Genomic DNA, 27,486 nt, shown 5'->3' with positions numbered 1-27,486 from the left:
CATGCGCCCAATTTGTAACATTCAACATGGCGACGTCCATTGGTAAACTTTTGCAATAATTTGATCAATTAAAAAGTCCTACTTTAACCGTCCCTGAAGGTATTATGGTCATAAAATGGTTATAAATCTAGTAGTGCATATGCGTTTTACCCCAAGGACTATCGCATTTAAGAATATACGTTCCATTGATACCCTTTTTAACGCTGGAAATTGGAAGCAAGTTTTGAATCCAATCTGTACCAGACCGAGTGCCGGTGTTTATGAAAGAGATCCGAAAATGGCAGAAGCCAAGTCTGGTACTGTGGAATCAAATCCGATGATGTCGAGGTTGGAATCCGTATCGGAAACAGCTCACCAGGCTCACACTGATTGCGAGGCCAAAACGGACAGAATGCAGTTGAACTTGAAGAGAAAAGAATTTTCGGGTAAAACCAAAAAGGTAATAATATTAAGCTTCCGGAAAAAATGTTGCAACCTGACGCCACTTTTTTTCAATGAAGGTCAGTCATTGCAAAAATGATGATAAGACATGAATCTGGGACTGAGAAACATTTCCAATTTTTTTCTTCATCGCTCCATCATGTCCATAGACTTTGTACACAACCGCTGAGAAGTGGAGTCAGGTTGCAACATTTTTTCCAAGTTTCCTCGCAAGGTGTTTCAGGGTAATATGCGCCATCTTGTTCATGGGGCAAAGACTGAAAGAGAACATGCGCTGCTAGACGCGGGTACATTTTGGAATGACCGCATGATGACTTGGAAGCGCCAAAGTTTTCCATTGATGATGCCTACACAGCAACGCGTGTAAAATTGCCCCGGTGTCGGCAAGATGACGCATATTACCACGAAACTCCTTATTGAGTAATGCTCCAGAGGTATTATCATGTGCAGATGTGTAGTAATATATCCCTGTTTAACAAAACTTAAAAAGCACACACCATAATTTATGGCATAAATATTATTGGCTGCAGTGCAAACAATCTTTATCAGTAAATGGATTTTTCGTTTGTAGACTTAGAATTTTCTGTTGTAAGTTAAGTTACCTCGTTTTATTGCAACAATTTTACATAACATGGTGGAACAATCTAAATGTTGTGTCTAAGGACATCTAATGTCAAGTGTTCAATGATACATTAAGCCTAACCCCCTACAGTGATTTACTAGGAACCTTCCTCACCCTTGCAAATTCCAACACCATATTAAACTGTACACATAAACAGTTGGACTCCACCAAATCCTTGTGTTGGAGTTTGGCTGGATGGGGATCGTTAGGGCTAAGTGATTAAAGTTTGAGTTTGATTTTTATATGACCATATTTTTTTGGTAGAATACATTATTGTTTAGGAATAAAACTAACTGTATCATTCTCCTTTGATTCACAGGGGAAAAAGCTCGACAAGCACCCAAAGAAAGTTCAGAAGTTTTCAAATGATCAGAAGTTCGAAGAAACCACATACTACTTTGATAATGGTTAGTAAAAAAAAAATAATTTAGTCTGTCGTGGGATAAGTTGCTCTGTCCCTTTCTTAACTCAGTATTGACCCTTGACATGGCAGCCATCTTGGGGGTGCATTTTTTATAATCCAAAATGGCTGCATTCAACAGGTTTATGAACCAAATTATACAATTACAATGAAATTAATTGGTATTACCTTTTGTTTCTTACACATTGAGAGATTTTGGCTGAAGCGCCTCTCAGAGGAAGTTTGACCTGAAGGGAATATACATCATTTGCTTTTGCTGTAATTTTCAGAAATGGATGGAATTGGGGGTTGGAAATATTTAGCAAATATAGTAACACTGACTTTTTTGAGGTTTTGGGTTCGAAAATGCTATAAAAACCAAGAAAAACAATCATTTTCCTGTAGTCTGGTTCCCTGGCTCCATATAAGAAGAAACATAGCATTTTACATACATTGGGGAATTGTAAGGTCAGGGAACCAGTCTAGCTGGCTTGTACCCGTTCATAGGTGTGTAATCGATTGCAAACAAGTGCGATGGTCAATTGGGGCCAGTATTTGAAAAAAAGCCAGTTTTTCCCAACGCTGGTCGGCTGACCAGCGTTGGAAATTTATACAAAAATACCACTTTTCTTGAAAATGACAGTATACCAGGTGCCATGATTTTACAGGATGCTTTACACTGTCATTCACTAACAGTCCAGCAAGGTATTTCAAAATGATTTGGCAGTTTTCTTTTTTGATGTTTGCAAATGTTGTATTTTCCCTTTAACACATGAGGTTTGATTTAAATATCTTTTAGGCTTGAGGAAGGTGACACCATATGTGTACGTCTTCGAGACACACATCAAAGGACGATGGATGGGACGCTCGGTGCTTGACGTCTTCAAAGGAGAGTTCAGGATGGAGACGCCAGAATACTACGTGAGCAGTCAAAGCGTGTTCCCCTCTTACACCTGTCAGCCCCGCCCCACAGGGGCTGACAGGGATCCAATAGTTTGAGAAAGGGGGTCTGCCTTTTGACCCCTAGGAACTAACAGTTATGTGATCTATCCAAAACACTTTTCTTGGCAGCTGGTTAGAAACAGGTTATAAATATATTTATAATGAAGAATTTTTAAATTGGTCTATTTTGTGGCACAAGGGTGTTGTCTACAGTGCATGTTATGTATGAGTTGTTTCTGCATACAATAGGGGACGTTGAACAATAGAGGACAATAGGGTCCCCAATGCCTGAAGGCCCTTTAATTCGGGCGATTCACAATGCAGTGCGCCACTAAGAGTTTGCCACGGAGAGCTTGTTTTTCAAGGTCACGGTCGACAAAACATGGCCCATTTGAACGAGTGTCAGTAGAAAACTTGAGCTTATTTGTTATAGATTGGGGCAAAGCGTTCTGCCGCCTTACAAAAAAACTCCATATTGATAAAACGAAAAGAAAAGGGCAAACAGATACTCGAATCAGCTTCAAATGTCCCGCGCTGCGAATTTGTCGACCATCTCCCACAACGCACTGGGAAATATGAACTTTCCGTGGCAAACTCTTGGTGGCGCACTGCATTGTGAATCGCCGAATTGACGATCGTGTACAAAACATATGGGAGGTCTCCCTAAAAAGTTAGGGTACAAACAAAAGAGGGACAATAGGGGTTCCCCGATTGCAGGCAAATACACACTGGGGTGTGTGTATGGCTGTTATGTACTTTAACACTTTCATTTTAAGAACCATGGCATGGGGTGCAACCCCTTGAAACTAACCCCCCCCCCCCCCCCCCCATCGATCCGCCCCTCCCACTCCCACAGCAAATGAGAAAACTAATGCTGATTTTAGTCAAACAATGGGAAAAAAAGTTCTATGATTGTCGGGTCATAATTATTATCGGAATGTGTGTGTGTTTTTTTTTTTTAGTTTTTAAACATTGTTATTATGTTATTATGTATATTCCACAGCTTGCCCTGAACATTCAAAAAAATATTTGGTCACTGTTTACCTCAATTTCAATCCTTTAAGTGTGATCAGGGAGAAAATTCCAAAGTCATTAGTGTCATTTATTTTCCCGATGCAGAAAAAGGCGATAAGTTATGGCCTGATCACCATCAACGGACAGAGAGTCTCAGCCGACAAGATACTACGCAACAACGAGTACCTGCGCTCCATGGTGCACCGCCACGAGCCACCGGTTACCGGTGAACCTCTAGACATCCTCACCATCAACGAGGAGTTTGTCGTCATCAACAAACCGGCTTCTGTCCCAGTAAATACTAGTCAGGTTTTGTGATGTTAATACCCACGAGTGTATTATAGGATTCGTGTTGCTGTGAATAAGGCCACAAAAAAAAGTCTCTGGTTTCTGGTATGGAGCTTGCCCAAAAAGTGGTGCGGCGACGCGGCTTTTTTTTTTACCTGGTTTTTTTTGCTTCAAATGTCGGCTGAAGACTGCAAATGGTGCCCGACTAAACTTAGTGCAAATATTATGGGAGACCAGAGAGGCCACGTAAAGCTTATTCTCGATCCTAACCCCATCTAAAAACACGTTAAAATTGTGCAGCAGCAGGATTCCAGTCTTTCATTGAGAAAAAAAAGCTTTTTCATTTTGCCGACGCGCATGGCTACGGCGACGCGCTAGCATACCAGAAACCGGAGACTTTTTTTTTTTTGGCCTAAACATCAGGAGTCCTTTCTCTCAGAAAGCCAAGACAATAAGGATTTCATCTTCATTCTCAAATTCCAAAGCAATTTTTTTTTTTTTTCTGAACCTAATTTCTACTCATCATAACTTTGATATCAAATAATACACACTTCAAGTTTGATGTCAAAATCCTGCTTTCAAACAACAGTTTAATGTGACGATCACACCAGGCTCTCCTGTTCACGTTGTAATTCTGGTTTCTGGAAACACTGTGACGTCATTGTCCAGTAGTAAACTTGAACAAGTGTCTTCTTGATTTAGACGGTGCACTTTCCAAAGTGGTAATTTGGTATCGCACAGCAAAACAAAAGATGACTTGTGCAAGTTGAATAATGTCGGAAACACATCACAACTTTACCTGAATTCACAATCACAATATTTTGTTGAGAGGGAGAGAATTTCTCCGGTACGGCCTGCTGATTATGAGTTGAATTTTGTTTCTTGTTCTCCAGGTTCATCCTTGTGGTAAATACCGTCACAACACCATCATCTTCATGTTGGGCAAGGAACATGGCCTTACTGGACTACACAGTAAGTACAGTTAACCCCTTAAGGACGGGGTGTAATGGGAACATTCCTCCACACATAGAGCAAGTGGCCCGCATGACTGCACAGCCTTTGTGTGGTAGCGGGACTGCACAAAAGCAGCAGCTGTGGAACTACCCACTAGCCGTGTGCCACGGCATACCACAGCTGGCAACTGCATTCCAATGAGGATTAGCGGCCGCGGCCATGACCGCTTCCCGTACGCATGGGGTTAACCGAATTACCCGTTGTTCCAGGATCATGCTGGAACTTATGTCGAGCCAAATATAACTTTGTTTCCAAACAGGAGAACTTTAATCAGGAAACACTCTAAATGGCTGCAACAGTCGATCTTTTGACTTAATTGCTCAGAAGTATTTCAAATGTCCAACTTTCCATGTACTTAATTCCAATAAGCCTCTGTACTGATGGCGTCACTCTTTGTTTACACATGTGCTTTCTTATGGGAGCATGGTGGGGACGATGGTTTTTTAGCCCCATAGAAAAGCACACACATAAACGAAGTGTGGCGTCAGTACATGGGCTTATTTTAAGAATTATTTGCTCATCGCAACTCTGGAAAGGCCAGTTTGAATTGGTTATGATTCAGTTTTGTGTAGTGTTTTTTTTTACTTTAATTGTACTGCAGCAATAACTGATAAAATGAACTGTGTAATTCTATTTTTCGAAGCAGTTTTTGTATCTGATTTCAACTGTCTGGTTGTACATGCTATTTTTGTCGTTGTCATGTTTGGTTTTTGTTCATGATTTCTTGGCTTTGTTCTTATATTTCTACCCTGTTTCAGCAATACACCGCCTGGATCGCTTGACATCAGGACTACTCATGTTTGCAAGGTACGCAACTTTTAAACAAGTTGAGACTTCAAACCACAGCCGACCAATACAGCAAAAAAAATGAAGGAGTATTTGGTCTAAACTGTAATTTTTCAGGGTTGTTTGTGTAATACCAACGTGTAAATAACAAGTGATTGTATGTAAATATTTCTGGCAAATGTTGCCAAAGTTCAGTACAGCCTTACCCTAAAGTCTTTTTGTTGTTGCAGAACTCGTGAAGTTTCCCAGAGGGTGGATGCCTATGTACGGGACAGAAGGCTCACCAAAGTGTATGTCTGTAAAGTCACTGGAGAATTTCCCAGGTTTGTAAACCATCCTTGCACCAGGGGGTAATTTCACGGAGCTACCAAACACTCAAACACACACAGACAGGTAACCCAACAAATGTTCATTCAATTTATGTTGCTTGTGACTGGTACTCGGGTAATTTTGGCTTGTCACATAAATATTTTGTGCCTTCCAGACCTAAAAACTCCTTTCTCTCTTTGTGTTGTAGCGAGCCCGTAGAATGTTTGGAGCCGATCTGTACTGTATCGCATAAGATTGGCGTCTGCAAAGTTGGTCCAGACGGCAAACAGTGCAAGACATCCTTCAAGCGTCTGAGCTACGACGGCCACACGAGCATCGTGCAGTGTAAGTTTTTGGGTCTCAGGATATGGTATAAACCCAGTAGCAGTTGTATTACACTTATATAATCTTTGCCGGTGCCCAGACGCTACCAATGGATGGAGAGAGAAATATGTTTGTAAAGTGCCTTGCCCAAGGACACAAACAATCGTCCCTTGATATGGGATTGGCAGGCCATCTTTAAAGACTCTACCACAAAATCACAAAATCGTAACTCTTACTTGCCAACCAAAAAATTGAATAGCACTCAACCCTCAATCTTTTTTTCCCCCAGATGTAATCCTTTCTTTCCCAAAACAAGAATTGTATGTGCAGATATTCAGTCTTTGATAATCTATAAAATTGTTCGAAGGATTAATATTGCTTGTGTGAAATTCTTGATGTGAAATTCTTGATTCGACAGGTACTCCACACACAGGACGTATGCACCAGATCCGTGTCCATCTACAGTACCTAGGATACCCCATTGTGAACGACCCACTGTACAACAACCCCGTTTGGGGGACGCAGCTTGGCAAAGGAGGGGACATTCCGCACACAGACGAAGATGTAAGATAAACTCCCCTCATCGGAGTATTCTCTGATCAGTCATTCTGGTTGTACAAAATGCATACCCAAATGGGTTCATTCGTAAAGCAGATGAGCTAGTGTTTTTTTTAATTGGAGCATTTTCCTCATGAATCTAAAAATTAAACTAGAAGTTTACCATTCACTAAACCTTTGATGTCTATTTTCTTGTCCACATGCCTTAGATCTATTTACAGGCCTGGCAAGCAGAGGCAGAGCAAATCCCTTACCCACATTTGTGTTTAAACCTTACTAAAACAGACTTAGATCTGTTTTAGGTTTTATCCGCTCAGCTTATGTCAACCAATTTTGTTAATGTCAATGGTTTGCATTGACGAGGATTTAAAATTCATTAACTCCCTAGCATTTTTTACTAGGAACCATACCCAACCTGGCAAATTCCAACACCATATAGGAAACTGCACACACCTATTTCTGACTTTGTTTCTGGAGGTGTGCCAACCCATTGCAAAAACTGTCACTTTTAGGGTTCTGTACCCATCCTGACAGATTCCAACAAAACATGCTATTGGGGTTTGATGGGTTGAGTTCTGCTAAGGCTAATGGTTCGTGTTTTACACAATGAAGTGCTCCATATTTCTCATCCATTTTTTGGTCGTTGCAGCTACTGACTGAGTTAATCAAGCAACACACGGCAGAGCTGAAATCACAGGTTATCGAGGACCCAGACATGTTCATCAAGACCACAAGACATCAGCTCGTCCCAGGCCACGACGCAGAAAATGAAGACAGAAGCTCAAGCGAGGGCGCTACTTCGAGTGCGATTTCTGCTGTGCGTAGTAACGGGGTTGGTACGACCGATTTGGACAAGTCGACGAGCGATGCCATCGTGGACTTGGGTCAGAGGCAAGGCGAAACTGATGCAGCAATGGAATTAACAAGTGATTCCTCCGACAAGCGGAGCACGGCTTGTTTGGTGTCTGATGAGCATTCTGCGAGGAACGAAAACACGAACAATCCAACAAGTGAGCGTGGGACCACCAACACAGTTGATTTAACAGTGGTTGAAACTAGCAAAACCGGATCCCATGACCAAACAGAATCGTCACTTGAGACTTCTGAAGCGTCGTCCGAGCCGCCCTCGTTGGGGAGTGGACAGGGATTAGAGAGCCCTCTTGAGTCAGAGCGTGAGCTAACGGAGGCAGAGTTGCACAGACTTGTGCAGAGGCTGTGCCGGGAGTGTAAGCTGAAGCTGCGAGACCCTACCCCAGATGAGATGATCATGTATCTGCATGCACTCAGTTACAAGGTTTGGAATTTTCTTGAAATGTATTTAATAAAAACATTATTTAGGGAGATTAGCAAAGGGTAATATTAGATTCTAAAATTGTTTTAAAAAATGAAATAGTCAGTTTTAAACATTTACATGCCGAGTACCGTCTTTCATGAATTTTTGGATACGTTCACTGTACAAACTTTGTCCATTTTTGTGAGAAAGTTTCAGAAAATGTTGGATGTCTGGATCAGTGGAAAATTGAAAAATATGTTCCATTTTATCATGAAAGAGTTTTTTTTAGTTGATTATTTGCTGTTTTAAGTGTAGGTTGCTTAAAAATATCAAACCCCCCCCCCCTCCCCAAACAAAAATGTTTCCCATTTTAATTTAAGGAAACAATATTTAAACAATAAATAAAAACAACATACACTGATCAGTTCTGTATAAAAATCTTTTATTACTCTTTCAGGGACCAGACTTCGAGTTCAGCACTCCGTTACCAAAGTGGGCAGAGGAACACATACAGAGATCATCAGCAAGAGACTGATGACCAAGGACTGATCGCCAGAAATTAATGATGGAGATTTATCTTCAATGTTATCAATGACAACTTTCATCGATTACTTGGAATAGAACCAATGTGTCGCAAGAAGCAATGCTTCCCAAACAATACAATCTCAAGCTTCTGAGCATTGTGTTTGTGCTCTTTTGAGGATTCCTTTGTTTCGTAACACAAATTTTGATAAAAAAGATAAATAAAGTAGCACAAGATCTGCATAAATTGTTGCAATATTTTGTTCCAGTCTTTACGACCTGATAAATACAGAGCAAGATTCAAACCCAGGACCTGGAAATATCACATGAAGCTACTCAAGGGCAAGTTTTTCTGCGTAATAAAATACACGACTTCAGTTGATTTTGCTAGTTTGTCTCTTTGTTCCACTTATCACCTTGGGGCCTCCAGGACAAAATTCACTAAGGGAACCTTTGCGGCAACTATAATTCTTTTGATGCTACTTTGACCTACGACCTCCTGACCCAGGTCACTGTCTAGTATCAGCCTCTTCAGTTCATGTTCGTTTTGAAGTAGTTCACTCCGGACCCTGACTTCTCCTTTGGTCTGGTTGTTTACCTAAAATAGACAAAATAAATTAAAAAAAAAAAAATAACGTACCCCCCCCAAAAAAAGACGTCGAGATTGTGTTGTCAGCTTATTTTTTAAGGTCATACAAACAGAACATCATAGATTATTAGAATTCAAACAACAAAAGCAACTTTCCTTGATTTATTATTACTATCAAAAGTACAAAAGATGGACCAATGATTTTTAAGTGAGAGTTGTGCAGTGATTGACGTATGCAAGTTTTTTAGGTGAAATATCCAGGAATAAAATGTGACAGAGTTTTCTAAAAAGTCTTTTTAAATTGAAAGTGGATATTCTCTGCGTTTCAATTTGAGAAAAAAATAATAATATACTTGAAACATACCTTGACAGTGACATTCACAAATGCTGCCTTTTCCTGGGATTCTGGCTCCAGTGTCGGCCACGACTGCTGTAAAACATTTCTATCCTGGAAATCAAATCAAAATATGTTCATAGCTAATTGTGCCAGAACTTTCATCTTTTTAAAAATATTGGCACCATTGGTACCACCACCTCGTAGGTTTCAACTCCAGCTTGGGTACCCAGCTCAACCCCCCCCCCCCTGGAAAAAAATTGTCATGTCCCACATAAGAACAGTCAACAGTCAAGGAATGCAGGATCACCCCTGATGTCATTGCACACCTCCCCGATCGTGTGTTGCACCAAACGATCGAGAAGGTGTGTAATGACATCAGGGGTGACCCTGCATTCCTTCAGAAGTTTTTGGCCGCAGCACGCACCTTCCGCCACCGTCTCCAGCGCTGCATCGACATTCTGAATATGAGTAGTTTTTTCGTATGGCATTTAAATCTCACCCTCTTGCACAAAGCTGATGGAATTTGCTCTACAAAATTTTGTCATGCCTTGTTTACATGATCTGAAATTTTGGCTTAATTCCATTTGTAAAAAATGTAGTTATTTAGGATCAAAAGTATGACATGTTTTTTTTTTACAAGGAGTGTGTAAGCACAAGCATGTTGAACTTTTGTTACAGATCACCGCTGTGATTGGTCAGACCATCAAAGGGGAGGGGCTTAATATGAGTCCCTAACCCCCTAGGCCTTTTTTTGCCAGGAACCATCCTCAATCCTCCAAAATCCTCCAAAATCGTTAGACAGTCCTGCCTCAAAATCCATTCCTTCAAAATCCTCATCCCAAAATTGTGCACTTATGTTCAAATGAAGGATACCCAGCGCCTCAATCCTTCAAAATTATCAGACAGTCCTGCCTCAAAAAATGCATTCATCCTCAATCCTCCAAAATCCTCCTCTTCTTCAAACACCATTCATCCTCAATCCTCCAAAATCCTCCTCTTCTTCAAACACCATGCATCCTCAATCCTCCAAAATCCTTGTGTTTCTCAAACACCATTCATCCTCAATCCTCTAAAATCCTCCAAAACTGAAATGAGGATTTTGGAGGATTGAGGTGGGTTTTCAACCTACCCAGTGGTAGCCAGTCAAGTGGTAAGGTGCCCCAGCAATGCCCCTCCATAGCTCCGATGTGATCATTGGAGCCATGGGTGCTGTCATGATGCACAGCGCACAGACAGTGTCTTCAAAAGCACGGCTATTGCGTACGACGTCGTCGGGAAAACCCCGTAGAGTGTTGGTGAGTTCCATGAGACGTGTGATGGCAACACTGGGCATGTAGTCGGTAGTGAACTGCTCTGTTACCTGTTGGGAGTCATACAAAATTCATCCCATTGAAAAAAACGAAATTACTATAGTATATTCTGATTAAGTTTCTGAGTTGTCATGTCAATCACATGTCAGACAAAAGTCATTCATTCTCAAGAAAGTCTCAAGCCCTTAAAATGAACTGAGACAAAGGTATTGTTCATCCCGCCCCCTCTGTTCATTTCAATTCAAAGAAAACTCTTCCAAAGTTTCTTTCTTCTTTTCCACTATCCTTCTTGGGAATAATTGAGCAGAATCTTCTCCTGACAATGGCAACAAAAAAACTAGAGTCATGCAAAGCACAAGTTTCTTGAATACTATACTAAATCTTATATGGACAACTGTACCTCTTGAATGGCTGTATTCCGCAGCTTTCCCAGCTTTGTTTCATGTTTCTTTCTCTTCACTTCAGGGACTTCTTGGGACCACTCCCGTTGGTTTCTTAGTCTGATGAATCTTGTGACGAGAGACCACAATCTGTTCTTCCAACGCATCACTCCGGAAATGGCTGAAGCAAATGTTAGAATATTTGCCAAACTAAATTTGTAAACGATAACAGTTTTAAATCGTCGCTTTGAATAATTTTCCAAAAAAGAAAAGAAAAGTTTTTTGTTTCATTGCTTTGAATGTACAACATTTGCAAACATCAAAAACAAAACTACCAAATTATTATGAAATACTTTACTTTTACTGAACAGCTTTTCTCAATGTTTTATTGTACAGTGATTTGTAATAACACCTATTACTCCACATTCGCTCTTTCGTCATCAACAGTTTTGGTTCAACGGTATAACAAATTGAAGAGTGTTCAAACAAAAATAAGTCTTACTTGAAATGTTCCACGGCATGTCATGCTCAGGTGGTATTCCACTCAAGATGAACAACCGGACTGTATCAATCCCATATTGCTTCGCTGTTTCCTCCGGGTCAACGCCGTTGTGCTTGGATTTGCTCATCTTCTCCCATTTGGCGATCAGTTTCTCATCGGTATCCTTCTGCACTGGTTCCTCACCTTCTGGGGAAAAACATTAACTAATTATTTAAGTAAAATTGAACTTAAAGGGTCCATGCAATGTAATGTTTTGAATGCTATCCTTGAAAATGCACCTTTGTGTCCCATTTAACCATATTTTCAATTTTTGTTTTACCATTTTGAATTGTATTTTGGTGTCTTTTTGGTTTTTATGCTGATGTTCATTTCCATATTCATGAGCAAAACGGTGATGTCATTACGGACAGAAACAGCTTTTTCAGCACAAAAAGTTGCTAGAATTTAGGATACTTTGCTGTCATAAATTTTCTTTCCTTTGGCGATTCATTGTTGTATAAGTATAACAATGAACCAATTTTTGGTTCACAAGTGGAACAAAAAACCCCTAAACTGAACAGTGTCCTCCTGAGATGACATCATAGCAACAGCACCCTCCATTGTCTGGCAAAGCATGGAAAATGTTAAATGTTTAAAGAAGTGCACTTTTCAAGAAAACGAACCAAAAAGGGATGTCAAATAGTTTTCATACATTTAAGAGGAGTAGCAAGTTGCACAAAATGTGTTCCAAAAAAAATTGATCACATGAACCCTTTAATTTTGAAGACACTGGAAAAGGTGTTACACTACAAAAATACATTCATGTATATGACTATATGATAATTGTGCATCCCAAGGTTGACATTTGACCCACTAACCTTTGAACTCCACCTCCTGTGGCCTGATGTACTGCCCTGTGGATGCCACCCTGTAGCTCTGTCCCATCACTAGTCCCTGGGTCAGGAGACAGGCGAAGGGTTCCTTGTGAGCCACTAAGCCCTGGTCGTGGAGGAAGTGGTTGATGAAACGGGCGTAGAGTAGATGCATGATGGCTGAAGAGTCATCAAGAGGAAAACATCGCAAGTGAACCAAAACTGAGAAAATTGGTTTCTTAGAGACAAATTTCAAAATAGTAGCCAGGCCGCGAATTTTCTTTTCCCAAACGACATCCGCACACATGGTTATTTAGTGCCCTCTACGATACTTTTATGATACGTACGCAGGTATATAATTATTTTTTTGCCCACGTTTTATCGAGCAGTGCGATAGCTCGGTCGATACAGGGTCGCGATTTTGCACCGCGAGGTTGCGGGTTCGAAACACGGTTTTGCACCCGAATTTTTTTTTCTTTTCTAACCTGAGGCTTTGGAGGACTTTTTTTAAAAAGGGAAATAAAGTCCGAATTTCAAACATTCGAATTCATTTTTTTCCTTCTAGTTTTATATTTTCTTCTCATCTTTGTAAAAGTTGAGTCCAAAACGCCATAGCGTACACCCATATGCGGATGTCCTTTAGGAGAAAAAAATTCGCAGCCAGGCCAGCGTTCCTTAATCCCTTCAACAAAAGAGAACATTGCGGCTCTTGGTTATGAGACAAATTTGAAATGTGTCTTGTGTGTAATAACATTTAAAAGTTTGTTTAGAAAGCATCAGATAGGTAGTCAAGATGTCAGAAGTCATCTATTCTCAAGTAAGGTCAAGGCCCAGCTTAACAGTTAGCAGAAAAGTTGTGCTTACTTTAGCAGAAAAATGTGGTAACTTTGAGCACTATTTCATGATGTGGATGTGCTAACGGTCGTGTGCGCATGGGGATTTCTATTGTTACGTCAGTGGTTTAAGCAAATTTTTCCTCTGAGGTAAGCGTGCCTTTTGCTGTGCTCACTGCTTACGGTCTCCATGAAATAGACGGAGGCTCTGTTAGCAGCAAATCATGTGCTTAGCAGCGCCGTGAAATTGGGCCCTGTTTCAATGAACTAAAACGAGGCATTCCTTTGTCACTGTTCATCCCCTGCTACTTGGGACCTGGTTTGTGATTGACTTGTGATGGACATGTGATTTGAATTGTGGTGGACTTATGCTTGACTCGTGATTGACTTGATTGAAAATAATGAACTTGTGATTTGATTCGATATGAATACATAGTTTTTAAGAAGCTCCCTTATTACACTATTGTCATACCATGCTCTTTGCCTCCGATGTACAAATCAACCGGCATCAGCCAATCAGCTGCCTCTTGCCCAAATGCTGCCTTCTCATTGGCTGCGTCAGTGTACCTCAAGAAATACCAGGATGAGTCCACAAATGTGTCCATGGTGTCTGTCTCCCGCTTCGCATCACCACTGCATTCAGGGCACCTCACGTTGACCCAGTCTGTCGCCTCTGCCAGGGGCGACATTCCCTTTCCAGTGAGGGTGTTTAGTTTGGGCAGCACTACAGGAAGATCCCCTTCCGGAACAGGAACAGCCTTCATGATTTATAGAGAAAAAAAATGAAGCTTATTTTTAAACGTCGGTTTACTAATATATTTCAGTAAGATTTGGAGCTTGGCATGAAGGAGAACTATACCACTAATTGTACTTTGTGAACTCTTACCCCACACTGGTCACAGTTGATGATTGGTATCGGAGTGCCCCAGTAACGCTGTCTGGAAATCAACCAATCAAACTGCCTGGGGCTTGTCATGTGACCTCCTACATTCAGATCCCTTGCATGCTGCATGACGGCCGCCTTGGCTTCATCCACTGTCAATCCTGTGAACTGGAGAGAAAATGAAAGATTTAATCCGCACATCGATACCATTTTCATAAACAACCCCTGGCGAATGAACAACAAGTATGACAACGTATCCAGCTCATGGACACAAGTACTAGAACAGCTGATGAGTACTAGACTGGAAACAACCAGACTTGAAACCTGAACTCAACACAGCTACCCCAAAACAACTATCCCCCAAAATATGTCTTGCCTAGTATTAATAAGAAAGCTCACTGTTATCCGCAAGCTATCGACTTGTTACCCGGCGACCTTTCACCTTATCTGAGTTCATCAGTCTGGCCTCCCCGCTTCCTCTATCGATGACCGTCTCAAACGAGACACCGTGCAGCTCAGCAAACTCTCGATCCTCCCAGCAGAAGCAAGGGATTCCCAGCGAGGACTCCACGTTCTCCTGGAAGGGGAGGCGGCTTGAGGCGAAGACGGGGATCGACTTCTGGGTCAGAGGATGAAAGGCACTGATGCCAAGATTGATGTCTGGAACAGACAAACGCAAGCACAATTGTTATACTATGGTATTAGATTGTGAAATTTCATTTCAGCGGCTGATGTACAGGGTGACCCCCAAAAAATGCAACCCTAAAACATTTGCCTTTTAAAAAAAAACAAGGGAGCGGTGGATTTTTATGTTTTTGGTATTAGATTAAAGCTGAGAGCTTTTTCTTTCAAATACTGAAAAAAATCATGAAAATAGCACTTTGGGTTGCTGAGATAATGCCAATTATGTAAAATTTGTAGTCATTGTTCATCATGTACACACAAAAATACCACAGTATTAAAGGGATTTTCACTGTACCTATTTGTGCATATCCTAATACTTACAAACAACATAGCACATAATATAATAAAAGTACAAATGAATTTGATGGAAATACCTTTTACTTTCCACCTGAACAGGTATCTCATCCTGTTTAGCCCTATTTAAACCCTTTCAGCATCATAAACATGTCAAAGAAATTGCACAAATGAAGGATAATTGCACAGTAGGCTTACAGTCAAATGTTTCACTGTTTGAAGTACTTGTGTACAGGATGAAAAATGACTACTTTTACATAATTGGCATTTTCTCAGCAACCCAAAGTGCTATTTTCATGATTTTTTTCAGTATTTGAAAGAAAAGGCTCTCAGCTTTAATCTGATACCCAAACATAAAAATCCACCAATCCTTTTTTTTTTAAAAGGCAAATGTTTTAGGGTTGCATTTGTTTTGGGTCACCCTGTATAACGACCTGATGGACTCCGCAGAGTTCATCACCTCATGTACCTTGGGTACAAAGCTTTGATCATTCTCAAAGACCTTTGAATCTTTTCGTCTCCACTGCTTTGTACAATACAGCTAGAATAGGCCCTGTGTGTATTATAAGGTAGGTGTTGTAATCCGGAGCGTGCATATGCACAAAGAATTAAGCTCGTCAAAAAAAAAAAAAAAAAAATTTTATACGAACGATTTTTCAGTGTAGTGGTCATTCATTGTAGACCATTCTGGGCACGTTAGCATTTGTATCACGAGGGCCCCCTTGAATGGCGGAAGCATTGTGCTAGCAATTGTTCAGATAATCCATGACAGAGCAGTAGCTTTGCACCGGAGCATGCACAATAGTTTCTCCATTGAAGGGGGCCTCGAGAGTCTACAGTGATCGCGTGCCCGGATTCATCTATAGCAAATTTAAACTGCGAATGCTTGGCATAATTGTGTTATAGCTGTGTTCATTATAGCAGAGTTCATCTGTACGCATTTGAAGCAGTAGGTAGATGCATCAGATCACACACACACACCCGTGTTTGTTTTACATACCTAGTGTGGACATTCCTTTGTTTTCGTGTAGTTAAGAAAAACCAGTGAAAAAAACTCATTTTTCTCAAACTGTGAAAACTCTTTCAGCCCAATTTTTTTTTCTATGATTCCCTTTAGTGTTTCTCTTCATTTTGCCACATATAAACCTCACCCAAAAATGCCTCTAAACCTGTTTTCCAGAGAGGAAAAAACCTTGTGTGGACGTGGGCAAGTCCACACAACGTCGCTGCTACCTGGTTTATGTGGACATCTTTTGTTTGGAAGTCCACACAGTGGATGTAATGCTTGTCCACCGGAGCTCTTGTGCATAATCACACAGTTCTATCTTATGTTTCTGCTCAGAGTCTGAATCCATACCTAATTCTGTAGACTCGATCTGCTTCAACTGCACTCGCACAGCAGGGGACAGACGGTTGAGAAATTCCTTCTTCTTCAGCAGGATGTGGGTGGGTGCTAAGACGATGTGCGATGCGCCGTAGATGAGCTCAGGATGTGCGGTGTGGATTGGGAGGTCCGTGTTGACATGCTGCGTTGAGTCCTGTGGATTACGAAGAAATATGTGGAAACATTTCTAGTGGACTCAGTAGACATGGCTATTAGTGGATTGTAGTGATACGTACAGAAACATGAGTTGACATTAACATTAAAATCTTAACATCAGTGGATCATGTTGAAAAATGTCCACATTTGAAGTTACAAGTGAAATTCATGAACTGTTTTTAAAGATATAGTCCATCATTTGTAATTTGTGCATTTTGTTCGGTTGAAGCAACAAAAGTGTTCAAAATCTAATGAAGGATACTGAGCAACTAACCTGATGAAGTTTCAGCTCAGCTTCAGCTGTATATTCCGAGAAAAACAGCATTCTAGGATCTCAATTTCAAATCAAAAGTTGCTGAATCATGTTTTGAATTGGGCCTGAATTCAGCGTCCGAGACACGTTCTCACTGAGCCGATTGCAGCTACGCGATGTCGCGCACAGATCCGACGAATAATAGCAACCGCGCGCGCGTGTGCGTCGTGCCAATGCTTGCGCGCGCTTCGCCGAATAACAAAACAAACTACTAATTTAAATTTTCCTACGGTGCGTCTTAAGATGCACCGTTGGAAAGGCCTTCTTTCGTTGATTACTTCAAAATGACAGCTTGCCAGAAAGAATAATTTCACAGGGAGTTTAGTCCACTTACTATCTTTCAACCAAGTATGTTATTCAACAATAATTACGCCAGTTACTTTTCAGATGGCTGCAAATGATGGACTATAGCTTTAAGTCACTCTTTTTTTCACATAACAGAGCAATCTTCTGAATTGTACCTGCAGTGTGAAGTTGAAGGCACAGCCACTGCAATCTCCTATCCAATTGGCCTGCATGCTCTTGACACCGGCTGGCCAGTGGGGCAAGTCCTCCAGCCCGTCCAGCAAAGACTGAAGGATTTGGAGAAAGAATTGAAAGAAAAATTTAGAAACTACAACTAACTTCCAGCATCAAACAGTACAAACAGGAAGCAATAACAAATCTTGTGTTTCAGATACAAAACACAATCAGCAACAAAAACATTTAAGTTGTTTTTTAAACATAAGTGTGAACAATTATGCCATTTACTCTCCTGAATCCACCCTTGAAAATCTTTTACTAAGTGAATATTTTTGCCTTTTTGTCTAACCTTGGAGTAGTGTGTCATTTTCAGGAACCATTGTTTCAGGAGCTTTTGTTCGACTATGGCTCCCGATCTCCACGAGCATCCATTCTCGTCAACCTGAATTTAAAGAAGTATAAAATACAGAACTGAAAAAGGAAAATTTCAGTTAGAGGTTGTGTTTTTCAGTAAAACCAAAGTTCATTCATCTCTGATTCAGTAGAATTCTGCTCTAAATACAAAAATCTGAATAGGGTCACAATACGGAAATATGATTGTGAATAAATTGAAACACTAGATTGTGATTTGTACATTTGAATGAAACTAAAGTAAAGTCTGAATATTTCAACTGTTCAATTCTCCCTAACCCTAGTCCTCCCAATCCATCTGGAGGTTTGAAAGGATTTTGTTAGACTGAAGGTAGAGCCCAGTAACTGTTGCAGTTGTATGGGGCTTATTCCCCTTGGAGTGTGGCCTAGTGGTTACGGTCGGTGACTCATGATCAGAGGGTCAGGGGTTCGAATCCAGCTGCTGGCCATATGTTGTGTCCTTGGGCAAGCCACTTCACCCCCACTTGCCTCTCTCCACCCAGGAGTATAAATGGGTACCGGCTTTAGCTGGACTAGCATCCCATCCAGGGGGAATAGAAATATTCTCAGGTTGTTTCATGCTACTGCAACCAAAGATAAATGCCGGTCTAATGGGTTACACTGGAGTTTTTATTTTATCCCCCTTGAAATCTCAAGTACAAAGAATCGGCAGTTTCCTGGACAGACTGGACTATAGACGACTCAGGATGGGTCCTTATAAAATATGCACTGAGTGTTATAGAGCACTGATGCACACAACATATAAAGAGGACTTTGACTCTATCGGTAAAACTATCAGATGAATGTTTGTCTTCTTGACCTGTTCCTTGGCGAGCACGGTTTGATCGACCGGGTCCCAGTTGACCAGCGCTTCTTTCTGATAGGCCAATCCCGCCCTGTACAACTTGACAAAGATGCTCTGCGTCCAGCGATAGTAATCTGGATTGCAAGTAGTTACCTCCTATGTCCAGAAGAAAAAAAAGAGAAAGATTTTGAGACCGAGTTCAGGTTTATGAGACACTAATGAAATGACAACCATTATAATATTTTGTAGGGGTCAACTTACCCTATCCCAATTGAAACACATACTCAGATCTGTCAACTGCTTTTTCATGTATTCTATATTGCTGTTGAGAAGAACAAAGTGAAAAGATCTTATGTTTTATAACCATAGCTACAAACAACAATCAACATCAAGAAGCATTTACTTTTACACAGAAGATTCTCAAAAGAAGAGAAAAACATTCTTGACCCATGGGTGATTAAAAATTCGAAGATGAAACCTAACCCTACGTGATCATTCAAATGAACCCGGATGTTTTGAGGGTTAATGGGATCGAGAAAGGTTTAGCCCAGGTACTATAACTTTGTGGGGCTTGATGGGACTTAACAAGCTTGATGCTCTACAAAAGTTACAGAACAAAAAATGTGCCGTTAAGATTTTTGCAAAGTACAGGATTTGAAGGATTGAAGAAAGTTCCAAGAAAAACTCCCTAGGGGGTTAGAGTCAGAGCAGTTTTTGTTCAAAATCATTACACAAATGTGCAATTTGACTTCACCAAGACTTGGGAATCATGAAAGTCTACTTCCCAAGCCTGCGTCATCTGAAGGTTACCTGTAAGTCCAGTCATCTGGTTTGAGTTTTCTTTCGATGGCGGCATTTTCAGCTGGAAGACCAAACGCATCCCATCCCATCGGATGCAGCACCTGAATAAGACAGTAATTACTATCAGCCTTGCCCATGTTCTACAGAGTCCACATCTCCTGTGGATGGACAGAGTATTCTGTGTTTGACAGTCAAGATAAGACTTTTTTATAGAAAATATTGATATTAAATTGATGTCATCTGCAAGCCTCGTTCTTGTATTCATTTCGTCGTGCAAAGCTTCAAGTCATATGTTGAACTGACTACCTTTCTTTGTTCCACCCACAAGAAATCAAAAGAAAAACACTATGTGCAGTTGTGACTATACTGTGTATGAGAGTCCTAAAACGTAAGGTATTGAAAACATGCAATACAAGAAAATTGGCACCTGAAACAACCAGTCCAACAACCCCTCAGTACTGTATCAATCAACTGTGCCCAAAGAAATATCCAGGATGTCAGGTATATAGTCAGCCACCAGACTCATGACAATGAATGAAGAGGTCAGTCTTTTCAAACAGTTGCACCGGTGTTTGGACATGTACTAGTCTAGTCTTTAGCCTCATTTTGAAATCACCTGACTTCTCTCTCATGTGCAAAATATTGAAGAAAAGTCTCTTTTACAAATTGAATTGAGTCTGCAAACTTGGTTGGTGAAATACAGAGGATCTTTTCTTTGCCCAATGACAATTTTGGAGAATTTTGCTGGCTAATGAGTGAGTAAAGTTGGCCTGATTTAGTTTTGCATGTTTTTCAGCACTCAAGTTTTCAGTCTGACTTGGAACGTAAAGTGTCCTTAATTACAGCAAAAAGGCCACCATAACAAACGCAACTACACCGGACATTCCCCTTTGGCTCCAATGTAAGAGTGCTGGCAGTCCAAACTCACAATAACGAATGACCACAATGCCAAACCATCTTTTGTGGACCCCACCGTGGTCATTATGGGGTAGTTCTACCAAAGTCTTTTCAAACCACTGACCTGTTTGCCATTCAAACGATGGAAGTGGGCAAAGGTGTCGCTGATGGTATAGACTCGGACGTGTCCCATGTGCAGCCGCCCCGAGGGGTAGGGGAACATGGACAGGACATAATACTTTGGTCTCTCGTCCTACAACGGAGGAAAAGTGAAAGTTCAAAAAATAGTTGAATATTAAAGTCAGGAAATGCTCTGCAAAGATCCTTGTATAAATTACTTCAGCTGCATGTTTCTAGAGCACTAGTCCATTTTTGTTTCAGGTTTTTTTCAGAGGCTGGGGCATTATATGACACCTGATGGTCATCTCAAAACAGTGGCTGTTAAATTGGAATGGGTTAGTTTTCAGAGGTTTCCCTTATAGGAGGGGTGAAGAAACTTGGTGCTGCGCCTTTCTTTACAGAGGCTCAAACTCCCTACGAATCCCTTTTTATTAAATTGTTTACGTCATGTTTAAGCTAAACTGTGTATGCTCAAAACGACGCAAAGTACCAAGGAAAAAGGACAGTGTGTTTGCTGCCACCACCGTCTCAAAAGTCTCCCATTAAGGCAACTAAAAACCTTTTTCTGAATTTCTCAACAATTTTGTAATGTGGGTCCATTCAATTAAATTGAATCTGAATTGAAACATATATATATGATTTGTTGACAGAAATGCCGGCGTTAGGTATAACTTTTTTATCAACCAGCTTCCCCCTCCACACTCGACTCTAAATGCTTTCTCTTGTCTGAAATTATATGTTGTTACCTGTTTGTTGAGAGTCAATTCTTTACTGTACGTCTGTAGTTTATCCTTCCAAAATGCCTCTAACTCTTCACGGGTTTCCAAAGAAAACTCGTCCACCTGAAATTTAAGGAATGGTTACAGTTTTTGAAATGTAGTTAGATCTTTTGTTGAGTTCTGGCTTCAAGTTCATAAATGATATAAAAGGCACACAGGGCATTCAAGTTACTGATGAGTTTGATGATAAACCATGTAGTGAAGAATATCTTTTCTGTTTCTGTTTTAGTGTTTTCATAATGACATTTTTTTTTAGATTATCACTTCCTTACCCATTTTCCAGTTTTGCTGTACAAACTTCTAGTCAGTTTCCTCCAAAGCTTCAAATGGCAAAACTTCACTCTTACTAGTGGACTTGAGAGAGGTCGGTGGTAAAGAGCCATCGTTACTGTCCTTTAAGGCCAAATAAAAAAAACATGTTTAGCGTCCTTTTTTTTTCGAAACAACCGGCCAGGCTATTTTTCCGATATGGCCGCCAGCTTTTCTTTTTAAATGGCCGCCACTTGGACTCAAGAAATGACATACCAGCTTTATATGGGCTAGATGTAACAAACAAAGAGGCAAAAATGATGTGGGTTTTTTTGGTTAAAAAAATTAATAAATAAAGGAGGCGGCCTCCAAAAAGGAAGTGGGCAGGGACACTTAACATGTTCATTTAGGCTGTTATCCAAAACATTAGGATAATTAGGTTTTAACTTTAGCTGAATTTTGGCAACGTGCACAGCATTGCCCGCCATCTGGCAGAGTCACACCAATTAATTAAACGGTGTCGGTAGCCCCATTAATGTGGCCAATTTACTGGACTACCTCCGTAAATAAAGGCCACACTTGGAACATGTACCCGAAAATGTAGAAGTAGAACTTTGTCATGTTTGTCAAGTTTTTATTTTCACATTTAGACTTTGTTTGTAGTTTATTTATGCTTCAGAAGCACACTCACCCCCTATGAAGCGATAGAAAATTAGTCCCCCCTTTTTCAGATGTCTATTTTTTGTGTACTTTCGTGTTGGAATTTAGATATGCAAACATGTGCAAAATGAACGTTTTAAAGAGGATGAGTGTGCTTCTAAAGCATAAATAAACTACAAAGTATAAATGTGAAAATAAAAACTTGTCAAAGTTCTACATATTCGGGTACATGTTCCAAGTGTGGCCTTTCTGGTAGCGTAGTAAATTGGCCACACGATTTGGGCTAATCAAAACGGCAGTGTATATTTGATTTAGGACTACTTGCACGGATGTGAATGAAGGTGTTATGCGGGCGTTTGTGTAGTTGCGGACCCCGTTTCTATAAATAAAAATAAAAAGTTACTTTCAGTGTGCAAAAAAGTTAAATTTTTGAGACCTTTAATTACAGCGACTTACCCAGTGCAGTGTTACCTCATGATGTACATCATGGGCGCTGCCATATTGTACTCGTTCAACATGTTTAATACAATGAGAACTTTACAGCTCTGCATCAAAAAACTGTAGTACTAAAGAAAGTACCATGAAAATATTAACTTCAAAAATATATGTGAAAAAATTATTTTAGCTAAATAATGCACATTTGTGTACAAACAATATTAAAAAAGTAATTTATTTTACGTTCGAGACAAAATTTTCCCATAAATCATTGCGCCAACATCCCGTATAGTCTGGTCCCCGATTAATGATTTTGGCACATGTGTAATCTACAATACGATTCTCGTGTTGGTATTGCAGGTTTCAATCATCCTCTTCGTGGGGTGAATTGTGACCCGGTGAGTTGAGGGGAAATGAAGCCTTCAGCATCTGAGAAATATTTCAACCATCAAATATTGTAAAATAAAATAAATATATTTTTTAGTTGGGCACATATTGAGTAATTCTTTACAGTATTTATTTTGTGAAAGCGTGATCTGGATTGGCAGTAATAAGTCATTATCTGTCGGTCATTGGGTCACGATACACATACATCAAAATGTATGTAACGTTATGTGTTTCGGGTTTTTAGATGGCAGTGTATTATTAAGCCGGGCTTTCTAAAAGTAAACGATATTTTGCCGGATAGTCACTGAACATGCGCAGTGACTGTGTTTTGTGATTTTTACCGAGACAAACATTCTTGGGCCATGAGCATAAGCCTTATTGCAAATAAATAGGGAAAAAATTCTGTTGCCGTGTTGGTGGCCCAGTGCAGTGGTATGGAATTCTTTCTGAACACAGGCAGACAGGGCCACTCCATTCTATACCCGCGCATCCATGGCTGTGTGGATGCGCAGTTGGCTCTCGTATTATAGTTCCCTCTATTGATTACAATTTACTTCACGCCCACTCCACATCTGCGCATCCACGCATCCAATAAATCGCCCTCTATTGATTACAATTTACTTCATGCCGACTCCGCATCCACGCATCCAAGACGGAGTGGATAAGTCAGGGTTGGTTTTAGATAGGAAAATAAAGTAGTGATTCCTAGGGTAAATAAAACATCCTCTAATGATGACAATTTACTTTATGCCCGCCCACCCACCCCGCATCTGCGCATCCAAGACATCCCAAACCGTCTCACTCATCAGTATTCACGTACTTGTCAATAATTCACTCTCTATAGCGCCCTCTATTTATTACAATTTACTTCATGCCCATTCACTCTCTATACCGCCCTCTATACATCCACTCAGGGCAACTCGATACTTGTACCATGATCATTCAATTCTAACAACATCACGCGTTCTCTAAAGAGTGCCATTCTAGTACTATGCATCACATCGCATCCAACTACCAAAAAAACATGGCCCTGCATTCTATAGTTGCTCCGGGCCCCTGTTTAGTTTCGATAAAATTAGTGTCATTGTCAAGGTAGCCCCCTAAATGTGGCCAATTTACTAGACTACCTCCGTATAAATAAAGACCACACTTGGAACAACTACCTGAAAATGTAGAACATTGTCAAGTTTTTATTTTCAAATTTAGACTTTGTTTGTAGTTTATTTATGCTTAAGAAGCACACTCGCCCGCTTTAAAGCGATAGAAAATTAGTCCCCCTTTTTCAGACATATACATTTTGTGTAATTTCCAGGTTCATTTTGCACACGTTAGCGTATCTAAATTCCAAAACAAAATTTCACACAAAATAGACGTCTGAAAAGGGGGGACTAATTTGGTGTTCAATCCTCACCTGTGCGTGAGATTTTCATCCTTTCCTTGACACATCACTTGACATGATTTAAATCAGTTGCATATGAATACTTATCTTTCCATCTGAATGCCACAGGTATCAAGATGACGAAACGACGGAATAGCGTCATCCCCAACACCCACTTCCGCAAAAACTGGCAGGAGCGTGTGAAGACATGGTTCGACCAGCCCATGCGCAAAGCCCGCCGACGCAAGAACCGCGTCAAGAAGGCTCTTAAGATTGCTCCTCGCCCCGCATCCGGACCCCTGCGTCCCATCGTACACTGCCCGACCTTCAGGTACCACACTAAGGTCAGGGGAGGACGAGGCTTCTCTCTGGAAGAACTGAAGGTGACTAATGACTTGAATTTCCCATCCTAGTTTTTTGTTACATCAAGCTTTGAAGTTGAATCTATCAAAATCCAACAACAAACTATTTCTATTGTGTCTCAAAAATATGTGTTGGCTGTATTGCACTCAGGTGTTCATAAGTTGCTGTGTGTAACCATTCAGCACTCTAGACTCGAGAAGCATTCAATGGGCAGTATGTGCTTTTCACATTACCCTCAGTAGTCAGATGGTCTCCAGCCCTCCCACTTGTCCGTTTTGTGGGGGCTGGGTGACCGAGTAAACAAAATCTGGCTACCTTCCGAAACCGGAGTAGTTTGCTGCCAATAAGCCATTTGCGAGTTAAAGTTGAATAAAATCTGGAACGGTGACTTAATACTATATAGGAGACTGTTACTATATCACGTGATTCGGGGCAAGCCTTATGCTAGCAACCCCAAGCTCCGGCATTGTCTGGTATCTTTGTGCCATTTTCACCCATTGTGAACGATGAGCGTCTCTTACGTAACTTTGCAAGAGCTTGCCCCGAATCATGTTATTAGCAACCGTGTCTTTGGTCTGGAGAATTTACAGTTGAAATGTTCCAAGCATTCTGAGCAAGTCAGTGTACCAGATGTTTTTCAAATTTAAATCCCAAAGGGTATAGGTCACTGGCAAATGGCTTATTTGTCATCACCCCCCCCCCCTCCCCAATTAAAATTGGTGTGGCAACACCTGAAAAGAAAGTTGTGTCATAGATGAGTACTTGTCTTAAATGAAGTACTTAGGACTTGCGTGCTGGTTGGTCTCACTATTGGAATTTTTACTGCATTGTCTTCTCTCAGGCTGCTGGGATTTTTAAGCGGTACGCCCCTACCATTGGTATCGCCGTGGACCATCGGAGAAGGAACTCATCTGTGGAGGGTCTGCAAGCCAACGTCCAACGTCTCAAGGAGTACAAATCCAAGCTGATCCTGTTCCCAAGGAAGGCCGGCAAGCCCATGAAGGGTGATGCTGAGGTGAGCAATTTTCTTCTTGGCATTCCCCCTCTAAATTTTGGTCTTCGTACAGAATCAAGCGAGGAAACTGATAAGGAATTATTCACAGTTAAGCCATAGTACTACAATTATTTGTAGCATGTTGTCGTTTCATGTTTTTTGTTGTTGGAGGCACTCACCCATGAAAACATTAAGCAAAAGGGTTATCGAAGGGACACCCTATTTGTCCAAAAATCATCATCAGAATCAGAGGTCTGCAGAATTCCCCAACTTAGACCTCCCAATCTGAATTCTTTTGAATTTTCATATTTCATGTAGGACCAAAAAAACAAAATAGTTCTGCTTCCGATTACATGGCATTTGAAAGTAGGGTAGGAAGGTAGGGAATTTTTGTGGGGTTTTTTTTTTGGAAATTTTTTTTGGTGAACGATCATATGGAGGTGTCTGCGTGTAGTAAAGGGTAAAAGGTAGTAATTGATGGTTTTCGGGGGGGGGGGGGTTCCCTCATTTTACCCAAAAAAATTAGGGTAGGGGCTGTCAAAATAGGGTAGGTAGGGTAACAGGAAGCAGAACTGGTTTTTTTTTCTCTCTTAGATCCTTCAAAAAGCACTAGGTGATTTGGGGAGACTTTTGGAGGATTGAGGAAGATTAGGCCAGCCAATGTTGCCTTTTATAGAACTTGATGTCCCTAGAAACTTTCATTCAAAAAAATATATCCCAAAGGATTCCTTCTCAATTGAGTGACTTCTAGGATTCAGGACAATTCCTAAAAAAACAGTGCATAATGTGCTGGGTAACCCTAACCAACTAGGAAGTGTGAAAACTCCCATTAAATTGGAGGATCTGGACTGTTAGGGTTAATAGTTCTGAACCTGGTCCCAAATTTTGACCAAGTTTAATGCAGGTGTCACATTAAAACCAAATTGTTATCTACTCCCCCCCCCCCCCAATTTTCAGGAAGCTGAACTGAAGTTGGCCAAGCAGCTGGAGGGTCCCGTCATGCCCATCAAGCCGGTCTTCAAGCCGGAGAAAGCCCGCGCCATCACGGAGGAAGAGAAGAAACACAGCGTGTTCCAGGCCCTGCGTATGGCGCGCACGGGGGCCAAGCTGGACGGCATCCGAACCAAGAGACGAAAGGAGAAGGAGGAAGAAGAACGCGAAAAGGCCACTCGCAAGAAGTAGAGATGATAAACGTTCATGCTTGCTCTCCTCAAAGACACACCGTAATCACCCTTGACCTGGCTTGGGTCCATTTTTGTTGAGCTGCTAAGCAGAAATTACTGCTCACCAAAATTTTTCAGCTAAGCCTAAATTTGCTGGGAACCAGCTTTGTTGCATAAAGATCACATGACCTTTTGGCTGGTAACCCGTGTTTGCTCAGCAAAATTTTTGTGCTTAGCATCTCCAGAAAATTGGCCTCTGAATCAAAACTCTCCCGGACCTGCGATTGTAGGTTTGGAAACCTGTACCTGTTGGAACACGCTAACCTGTAACTTTTGTTAAGGGAATAAAAAAAGATCTAAGCCTCAAAACAGCTCTGTGATGTGTCTGTCTTACTTCATTTGGTGTCTTACTTGATGTCAGATGTATTTGTAGTCAATGAAATAGTCGTTTGCATACAAGCGTCTATGATATTTGCACAGATTCAACGTTTAATTATGCAAAACAAAACTGCGTCTTGACCTCGAGATTCTGACCATTCAGCAGGAGCCTTCTGTCAAGTCTTCCGTAACCCG

General features: G+C 40.8%; 3 protein-coding genes across 4 annotated transcripts; 2 read left to right on the top strand and 1 right to left on the bottom strand.

The window, feature by feature from the left end:
• LOC119737140 (RNA pseudouridylate synthase domain-containing protein 2-like) lies at window positions 1-8,875 on the top strand. Its single transcript, XM_038211257.1, has 11 exons — window positions 1-439; window positions 1,383-1,470; window positions 2,263-2,384; window positions 3,525-3,713; window positions 4,601-4,679; window positions 5,480-5,528; window positions 5,738-5,830; window positions 6,025-6,161; window positions 6,559-6,704; window positions 7,348-7,992; window positions 8,429-8,875. Exons 1-11 carry the CDS (start codon window positions 116-118, stop codon window positions 8,504-8,506), a joined length of 1,950 nt encoding a protein of 649 aa, XP_038067185.1. The 5' UTR covers window positions 1-115; the 3' UTR covers window positions 8,507-8,875.
• On the bottom strand, window positions 8,784-22,721 carry LOC119736559 (probable leucine--tRNA ligase, mitochondrial). Its single transcript, XM_038210572.1, has 19 exons — window positions 22,650-22,721; window positions 21,557-21,677; window positions 21,252-21,347; window positions 20,510-20,638; window positions 19,498-19,589; window positions 18,949-19,009; window positions 18,703-18,843; window positions 17,821-17,913; window positions 17,471-17,581; window positions 16,514-16,694; window positions 14,621-14,838; window positions 14,182-14,346; window positions 13,768-14,053; window positions 12,469-12,642; window positions 11,612-11,794; window positions 11,130-11,290; window positions 10,549-10,779; window positions 9,447-9,530; window positions 8,784-9,091 (listed from the first exon to the last, which is right to left on the bottom strand). Exons 2-19 carry the CDS (start codon window positions 21,665-21,667, stop codon window positions 8,906-8,908), a joined length of 2,703 nt encoding a protein of 900 aa, XP_038066500.1. The 5' UTR covers window positions 21,668-21,677; window positions 22,650-22,721; the 3' UTR covers window positions 8,784-8,905.
• A 176-nt stretch (window positions 22,722-22,897) lies between these two features.
• Window positions 22,898-27,284, top strand: LOC119737141 (60S ribosomal protein L13-like). 2 transcript variants are annotated; one of them, XM_038211258.1, is made up of 4 exons: window positions 22,898-23,026; window positions 24,523-24,776; window positions 25,598-25,771; window positions 26,708-27,284. In XM_038211258.1, the coding sequence occupies exons 2-4, from the start codon at window positions 24,531-24,533 to the stop codon at window positions 26,930-26,932; spliced, it is 645 nt and encodes a 214-aa protein (XP_038067186.1). In that variant the 5' UTR covers window positions 22,898-23,026; window positions 24,523-24,530; the 3' UTR covers window positions 26,933-27,284. The 2 variants fall into 2 exon arrangements, with proteins under 2 accessions (XP_038067186.1, XP_038067187.1); XM_038211259.1 differs by lacking the exon at window positions 22,898-23,026 and adding an exon at window positions 23,061-23,085.
• Window positions 27,285-27,486: the final 202 nt, after the last annotated feature.

The sequence above is a fragment of the Patiria miniata genome, unplaced genomic scaffold, assembly GCF_015706575.1.
Source record: "Patiria miniata isolate m_02_andy unplaced genomic scaffold, ASM1570657v1 HiC_scaffold_3, whole genome shotgun sequence".
NCBI lineage: Eukaryota > Metazoa > Echinodermata > Asteroidea > Valvatida > Asterinidae > Patiria > Patiria miniata.
This window is presented reverse-complemented; position numbering and strand designations above follow the sequence as displayed.